General features: G+C 38.0%; 1 protein-coding gene across 1 annotated transcript; it reads right to left on the bottom strand.

Annotated features, from left to right (window-relative positions):
- Positions 1 to 1053: 1053 nt before the first annotated feature.
- On the bottom strand, positions 1054 to 7941 carry LOC133327015 (uncharacterized). The gene is made up of 5 exons (XM_061535610.1): positions 7668 to 7941; positions 1906 to 2028; positions 1584 to 1842; positions 1315 to 1484; positions 1054 to 1250 (listed from the first exon to the last, which is right to left on the bottom strand). Exons 1-5 carry the CDS (start codon positions 7939 to 7941, stop codon positions 1054 to 1056), a joined length of 1023 nt encoding a protein of 340 aa, XP_061391594.1.
- Positions 7942 to 9357: the final 1416 nt, after the last annotated feature.

Here is a 9357-nt window from a genome sequence, read left to right as displayed (position 1 = left end):
CTTCAGTCGTCCGCACAGCACGTTGGATAGCACTTTTTATATGTGATGGAAATGAGAATAATCCGCCTACAGTTGGTATGTCTTATCTCCTTTTTTGTGCAAGTGACACAGAATTCCGAGGTTCCAATCATTGGGCATGCATTCCTCTAACCTATTTATACTAATCAGCTGATGCATGCTCTCTGACCAGCATCTGACCACTGGGCTTGAATAGGTCGACTTGTAATCCATCGGCACCTGCTGCTTCATTATTCCTCAGCCGATTAATAGCCATCCTGACCTCACCATGGCTATGTGGTATACAATCATCTTTTATTGGCTCTGGGTATCTTCTTCACCACCACTATTTGATGCCAGAAGCTTTTCAAAATGCTCCTTCCACATCCTCAACACGCTGTATTTGGCACCAGGTTTCCATCTTCATCTCTACAAGAGGATGTGCCTGCACCAAAGCCTTTGGTTTTTTTGTTTTACTCGTTGGTAGAATTTCCCGACTTCTTCTGACTCCTGTACATCTCGATTTACTCACGCTCACGTTTTTCTTGTTCTTTCTTATTTTTTCTGAAAATACGTTTCTCCTCTCTCCTTTTCTCTCGATAATTCTCCATCGCATTACGTGTTGCTACTGTTTTTCACATCAGTAGCATTACGGCACTCCTGATCGTAGCATGGGTTTCTTGATGGGGTTTTTCGTACAGGGAGGAGAATGAAGAATGTGAGGCTTGGACGGGTATTCAATGGCAATTCTGGTCCAACACTGTATACTTCAAGATTGGGAAGGTAAGGATTTGAGAGGAGGTAGCCATAAAAACCGGTATTAGATAAAATAAAACTATCCCGCCTATTTATCTATATATTAGAGTTTAAAAAATTGATGCTTCATTATTTTCCCACATTTATTGATTGAAGACACATTCATATATGTAGATGTAATTGATACGAATTCGATTTTTTTACAATTTTTAAATATTTTGTCATGTCCGTCCTTTTATATACACTTATTGTAGAGATAGTCTATTGAAATAAATCGATTTCCATGTCATAAACATAACCTCAATTCAGCAACAGAAATCCATTAATATAGTAGACCAACGCCAGGCTATTAATGTGATTCGTGCAATTGCAATCAATTTTACTTTCGCCATTGATGAAGAGGCAAAGACAGTCGTTCTCCTGGGGCCAATTGGAGACAGTTACCAAATTGTGCCAGTTCATAAATTCAACATAACCAAAAAGGCCGCAAATGACATCTGAAAATAGTTGGGCGAACAGAAACAGATATTTAATTTCAATATTAATTTCTCTCCCACTTACTTTGCTCCAAATATAAATCCCTATAGGCATCTGGAATATTCATTTGACGTATGACATTTTGCTCCCGATAGACTTGTGTACACTTTTGGCTGGCCAATATCTCATATGCAGTATCCGAACCCAATGTGGGGGCACAAATGTGATGCATAAACACATATAAAAGTAATATTCTGGAGAAATATATATAATAAATATTTAATGATAAATATTAATAAGAGTTTAATATTTCTTAATATATAATATTTATTGTTGTTTTTTTCTTTTCTTACTGATGCATTCTCTTATAGCCATATGTTGGCAAATCGGTAACCATAACATCCAGACATTCTTGCGGCACTTGACACCGTGAATCCAATGTAGCCATGGCAGCCAGACACTCATCAGATTGAGTGATGTTGAGATTACCCATTTTCGCCAATTGTGAATAATTGCGACTCAACGATTTATATTCAAAGTGAGTATCAATGTGACGTTTCTTTAGCTGGGGTGGCTTGAGCAGAATATTTTTCTGGAAAATGTTATCTAAAACTAAAACGGGGATTTTATTACGAATTAAAATGGAATAGATTTAATTGTTCCGACTAGTTATACTTGTTTTATGAACTTTATCGAAATCCGCATCTTCACTGCGTCGTATGACATTATCTAATTTTTGTAGCAGATGATAGTAGACCTGTTGCTCGTAACGATTGGATTCTATGTAGCGTTGACTTTCTGTAAAGAAAAAAAGAATGAATGGGGGAAATAGTTACTAGAAAAATAAAAAATCGTATTGGAGTTTTTTTCATTTTAAAGCGATCAGCGCTATATTTCCGCCCTCTAGTGTGGTATAGGGTTACTAAATAATATCTGAATACATAAGCCCCTGTAAATGTTTAAGTGTAACTCCCACATCTGAGTACGTACGACCATATAATTGGTATCAATTTAAAGGCCAACCACTGCCCTTGGATATACCTACACCTTTTCGGGTCTATGTCATTCAGGTGCGAATCTATACGCTATAGAATACAAATTTTGTAATTTTTCACACAAAAGTCAGGATTCATTTGACCCGCTAAATATTGACCGATCCTTATCAAAACATTCATGCTTATTCTTTGACCCGATCCCCTTCTCTATGTAAAAATTCCCGATGTTTGGGTCATAAAAAACGATAAAAATTAAGTATTTGGTCCATTTCATCCCCTAGATATTAACCGATCTTTACTAAAAACAATAGGGGTCTTCATTGGGCAGAACCCATCCTACATGCAAAATTTCGTGAAGATTGGTCCATAACTGTGGCCTGTATCATGTTTACAAAATATAATGGACATACGGACGGACGGACACACATTTCTAGATCGACTCAGCTAGTCGAGATATGACGATCGGTATACTTAAAGGTGGGTTTAGGAAAAATATTTCGCGGCGTTACAAACTCTTGGGGCTACACAAAGCTATAATACCCTGACAACATAGTTGTGTAGGGTATAAACACTGTGAGACAAAAAGAGCTTTTGTTTTGGGTGTGAAAAATTCCTTATGGAGATGAAAGCCCTTTGCCAGTATATTAAGAATCCAGAAGAACAAATTCTTCATAGGTCAAATTTTAGAGTTGTGTTGGTAAGCCTAAAGTTCGTGAAGTAAACGATTTATGTCGTTGTCCTGTCTCTATCTCGAGTCCTAGAACATTTTTTACCCGTAAGCTATATTCTGCAAGACGGGATTTTTTTGACCTCCAAATGTGCCATGTTTTTTCTTCGGATTCATGGCCTTTTCTTTCTGTGTGAACCATCAGCTGGTTCGCTTTTATATGCTTATTGAGCTGGAGCATCCTCATCCATTCTCACAACATGACCTAACCAACGAAGTCGCTGCAGCTTGATACGTCCGACTAAGTCGATGTCGGAGAGTAGATATACAGCTCATGGTTCAACAATATTCACCGTCGACGATACGTCTGACTATGTAGATGTCCGAGAATAGATGTACAACTCATGGTTCATTCGACAGCAATATTCACCGTAGACGCAGATCGGCCCATAGGTCTTCCGAAGAATTTTTTTTCTCCACGACCTGCTTCATCTGCTTGCACAAGTACCCATGCTTCAGATCCATACAACAGCACGTGTAGTGTAAGCGTCTTGTAAAGTGTGAGTTTAGTTTGGCGAGAGGACCCCTATTCTTGAATTGATTACTCAGACCATAGTAGGATCTGTTGGCCAACACTATTCTTCTCCGGATTTCAAAACTACACTATCGTACACTATCTCGAAGCTGTGATTTTCAAGTTCCACAGTTGGTCCGAGTCTACTGGATGTATTGTGCGTTGAAACATGGTCTTCTCGACATTTACTGCCACTCCCACTTTGTCAGACTCCTTCTCAATTCGTTCAAAGGTGGCGTTTCCGCTCGCAATGTTTGACCAATTATGTCGATGTAGTCGGTGTAGGCGAGTAAAATATGCTGTTTATTGTACAGAGTGCAATTTCAGTTCACATTTTCATCTTGTATGAGCTTTTCCAGCGGGATGTTAAACAGGTCAAGTTGTCTGAATCCTCGTTCGGCATTGAAGAGCTTTGAAATGTCCTTTCCGAATTTAACTGCTGACAGAAATGCCAAACGCAGACATAACTTTATGTGTCGATGTATTTTTCGTGGGGTTTTTTTCCAGGACTTGGCGCAGTGTGGATGCTGAAGTTCCAATCATTGGGCATTTATTCCTCTAGCCGAATTGTATTAATCAGTTGGTGCATGCACCTGATTAGCGTCTGACCACCAGCCTTCAATAATTCGGTTGGTAATCAACCGGCACGTGCTGCTTTATTATTTTTCAGCCGACTAATTGCTATTCTGACCTCATGTTGATTAGGTGGTATACAATCTATACCGTCATCTCTTATTGGTTCTGGGGTACACTGTTACTATTTGATACCAGAAACATCACAAAATCACATCACAGATACTCAACACGCTGTCTGTATCTGTCTTCTTCATCTCTACAGGAAAATGTGCCTGTACCAAACCCTTCGGTCCGGTCCGACTCGAATGTCTATTCGTTCTTTAAAATTACGAGTTGACCCTTCTGTAAATTGTCCTGCCGATTTTTTCCATGCGTATCTTTGCTGCAAGGTAGCGAGGTAATCATTGGTTTAGCACTTCCAAAAATGGGATTTAATTTTCTTTGGGGGTTGGTGGTTCATCTAATATTGGACGGCCAATTAGAAAATGTCCCGGAGTAAGAATATCTAGATTCTCATCACTGCTAATCAATGCATACAACGGCCTCGAATTCAACACTGCCTTTATCTGTGCTGAAATGATATATCACCATCGACTCTTAGATTCCTTCGAAGTGAGGATTTGCCAGTGCAATTAAATGCCATTTAACTATTTGCCTCTCTAATATTTCTCCAAATTTGTTCATACAGCAACCTCAAAGTCGGCATCCAACTTCTTGGCGACTTTCTCGAAGTTTGTACCATTGTCGGAGTACATGTCGCTACTTTTACAAATTTCGAAATTTTTTCATACAGCACCCTCAAAGTCTGCATCCAACTTCTTGGCGGCTTCTACGAAGTTTGTACCATTGTCGTAGTACAAGTCACTACTTTTACAACTTCCGTGCTGTTATATGGGTCTGAAGCATGGTCACTTGAGAGAAAAATTCTCCGAAATATCTATGGGCCGATCTGCGGTGAGTATCGCCGTCGAATGAACCATGAGTTGTACAATCTATTCTCGGGCATCGACTACGTTGGCTAAGTCATGTTCTGAGAATGGATGAGGATGCCCCAGCACAAAGGGCATATAATGAGCCAACTGATGGTTCACGCAGAAGGGGTATACCACGAATTAGATGGAAAGATCAAGTGGAAGAGACATTTCGGAACATGGTCTTTCAAATTGGAAGAGCTGCGCGCCTGAAAATCTTTTTTAAGCTCGGCTTATGGAACAAATGTTCTGTCACAAGCCAGCTAAGTGAGTACTCGCAAAAGCTGCATCCAACTTCTTGGCAGCTTCTACGAAATTTGTACCATTGTCGGAGTACAAGTCACTACTTTTACAACTTCTGGAAAAGAACCAATGTAGAGCTGCTATAAATGATTTCGTATCTAGCCCACTAATGGAATGGACTGCCATTGTCGTCATACATTTGATGATTTCTGACCTCTACATCATCTCCATATTAGCTGTAAAAGTCCAGCAACCGCTTCCAGATGGACTGCCATTTTCGCCATACATGTGAAGACTACAACAAAGCATTTAAATGATTTCTGACCTTATCTCCTCTCCATAATAGCTGTAAAAGTCCAGCAAAATCGCCACCACCGTGTTAAAATGGTACAGATACACCGACAGACTCAATACTGCGGTAGGATGCCTATTAACGGCTGCATATCCTAATGTCTGTTTGGAGTACACACGACATATTTTCTTTTTTCGTACTACACTCTCCGTTAGTCGATTTTCTCCAAGCAAAGTGTTAAGACGAGCCTCTTCAATAATCATATCGACTAGTCTCGACATAATTTATCAATTCTCCAGAAGATAGAGTTGGGTCATTCCGAAAAGAAGTAGTTCAAAAAGGAACGATCAGTACTATTAAAAAGTCTAAAACATGGCCTATAAATAAGGTCACCCAGGGAGACCAGCTGATAATCGATACCTCTCAAGTTTGCTGTCAAAATTCATTATTGTGAATTGACTTCCATTATGAAAACGTAAACAAAGTCGAAAATATTGACATTAGACTTGAGAAAAAAACAGCTGTTTTCCGATTTCGATTGCTACCTTGGTGACCTTATTAATAGATCTTGGTCTAAAAATAGAATTCGACCCGTAGGGGATCGGAATACTTATTTAGGCAAGTGTATTTGTCAGTTGATAAATTTAATTATTCCCCAATCACTTAGCAACACTCAATTCGAACAACCACAAATAAAACGGCATGTTCTGGCATTCACTTCAACGGCAGAAGTGTATCGAACACACGCCGAGGTGTTCTGTAACACACTTTACACCCATTTGAAGTGTATTCTTTACACTTACATTTTCATAGTGAGAGTCGGGTGTATTCATGTTTTTCAAATGTAAGAGACAATTTTTTTTGAAATAAAAAACGCACATGATGATAGATTGATATGTTATTATTGCGTATAATTTGTTTAAAATCACAAAAAGGACATGAAGCACCATTAAAAACAAATTTTAAATAGATACTAAGGTTTGTTTTGAATTTTCTTCAACTGAATTTCTTGCTTGACACAAACAGCTGATTTGAAGTAAGGCCGAAGAAGATAGGGTTACCAAATGTTCCCCTTAAATCAATCAACAAATTAATAATATTACAGAGTTTTTCATACATATCGGGTATGTTCTGGAACTCACGGTGTGTTCTTTTCACATTACACATACACTTCACCTCAGAAGCTACCTCCTGTTCTGCTTCTCACGTGAATTGAAATTTTGAACTGCGACAAAAATAAACGTCGACATGGTACTTTGCAGAAATATTGTTGCCATACAATATAAACTGTATTCGTTTTTAGCATTGCTTCTGTAATTCTTTAGTAATTTCGTTAATTCTAACGACAATTTTATTATTTTTTTTTAATATTTTATTATTCGCAACATAAAATATATGTATGAAACCTCTGTAATATCATTAAATTGTTGATTGATTTAGGGGGAACATTTGGTAACCCTATCTTTTTCGGCCTTACATCAAATCAGCTGTTTGTGTCAAGCAAGAAATTCAGATGAAGAAAATTCAAGTATCTATTTAAAATTTGTTTTTAATGGTGTTTCATGTTCATTTTGTGATTTTAATCAAATTATACGCAATAATAACATATCAATCTATCATCATGTGCGTTTTTTATTCCAAAAAAGATGTTCTTTTATATGAAAAAACAGGAATACACCCGACTCTCACTATGGAAATGTAAGTGTAAAGAATACACCTCAAATGGGTGTAAAGTGTGTTACAGAACACCTCGGCGTGTGTTCGATACACTTCTGCCGTTGAAGTGAATGCCAGAACATGCCCGTATATTTTATGTTGCGAATAATAAAATATTAAAAAATAATAATAAAGTTATCGTTAGAATTAACGAAATTACTAAAAAATTACAGAAACAATGTTAAAACCGAATACAGTTTATATTGTATGGCAACACTACTTCTGCAAAATACCATGTCGACGTTTATTTTTGTCGCAGTTCAAAATTTCGATTCACGTGAGAAGCAGAACAGGAGGTAGCTTCTGAGGTGAAGTGTATGTGTGAAGTGAAAAGAACACGCCGTGAGTTTCAGAACATACCCGAAAATCTTTTAATTCTCTTCAACAGTTTTTATTTACTTACGCTTGATGAGAAATTCACTTAAAATCACAGCAAATTTCATATTCACATTTATGTCATTGCTCCGCTCGACCTTGGTCAATAACTGCATAATGCTTTTAAGTAAAAATCCTTTGGAGATGGTCTTTTGTGTGATGCGATTTGCACTGACACCACCAACAAAAACTGCAGCACTGCCACCACTACCACCAACACTCTTTGTCCTGCCCAGCGGACAATTTGCAATTGTTGCCGCAAACAATAGATAAAATACGAATATTTGTTTTAGAAATTTCATCATTCCGCTGCAGGCTCTACAAAACGACTGTTTCGACAATCAACGATTTGCGTTACCACATCAACTATTTGCGACCCGCCATCGCCGCCCTGCCCCACGCAGCCAGGAATTGAATTGCAATTTTGTTGTTTTTGTGCCACTGACTGACACACAGCATACATTCAGAGGTCTCTTTCATTCGCCTGTCAGGGATAATCGCATTTATTCAAATTGATGACAATGACGGAATTTGATTTACTCCACAAATCCAAACAAATTACATGAATTTATCATTGAGTCCCGAAGTCATTTGCCAAATGTAAAACATTCGAATAAACACAAATAAATGTTCATCTAGTTTTTGAGTTTTTTTTTAATATAGATATGTTGCGGTTTGTGGTATTTAAAATAGAATTTGATTGCTGGAAAATAAATAAAAATTAAGCGTTGCATTTTTATGAATTTATTTGATCCACAAAAAAATAAGTGAAATCTACATTTTGTCATCTATTTGGATATTTGATGCAAAATGTGATAAATTATTTTATTGGCTTCAATACTGTAGGTTCTCATTGGGCACTCGTCAACGTTCTCACTCATCTAGCAAAGGTGCGATCGAATGTAATACGGAAACTCGACGTCGAAAAGCTGTAAACACAACAGTTAGCAGATGCCTACTCCGCTCAAGTTACCCACTTGTTTGACGAAAGCACTCCTTGTCCCTATAATAATAATGAAGCACAATGGCAAAGAATTGCCCACTCCGTATAAACTGCAGCAAAAGCAGCAATTGGGTACCATGGTACGTTCAGGAGTGTCGTAATGCTAATGAGGTAGCAACCCTGCAAACAGTGGCAATACGCAATGCGAAAGAGAATTATCGGGAGAAAAGGAGAGAGCAGAAACGTATTTTCAGAAAAAAAGAAAGAAAGAACAACAAAAACGTGAGCGTGATCGAAATGTACAGGAGTCAGAATGAAGTCCGGAAATTTTACCAATGAGTAAAACACCAAACGGAAGGCTTTGGTGCAAGCACATCCTTCTGTAGAGGTGATGTGAGGCAGATACCGACAGCGTGTTGAGAATCTGGAAGGAGCATTTTACAAAACTTCTGGTATAAAATAGTAACGGTGAAGAAGATACCCCAGAGTTGACGACATAGAGTGTATTCCACCTAGCCAATATGAGGTCAGAATTAGATTTGGGTAGTTCCGGAACGAACTAGTCCATTGGAACTATTCCGAGAAAGGAACGATCGGAACTGGTTCCAACTCTTTAATTAATATAGTTTCTTTTTCTGATCTCGTTCCTTTTTGATATCGTTCTTTTTCTGATCTCGTTCTTTTTTGAACTAAAAGGAACTATAAAAAGCACAGGAACTATAAAGAGCAAAGGAACTGTGTGTAGTAAAGGAACTATATTGAGTAAAGGAACTAT

This window comes from Musca vetustissima, unplaced genomic scaffold (assembly GCF_032173495.1).
Source record: "Musca vetustissima isolate MV318-11 ecotype Yass unplaced genomic scaffold, APGP_CSIRO_Mvet_v1 utg19933, whole genome shotgun sequence".
In the NCBI taxonomy this organism is placed as follows: domain Eukaryota; kingdom Metazoa; phylum Arthropoda; class Insecta; order Diptera; family Muscidae; genus Musca; species Musca vetustissima.
The sequence above is the reverse complement of the archived record's forward strand: the minus strand, read 5'-3'. Positions and strand labels throughout refer to the sequence as shown.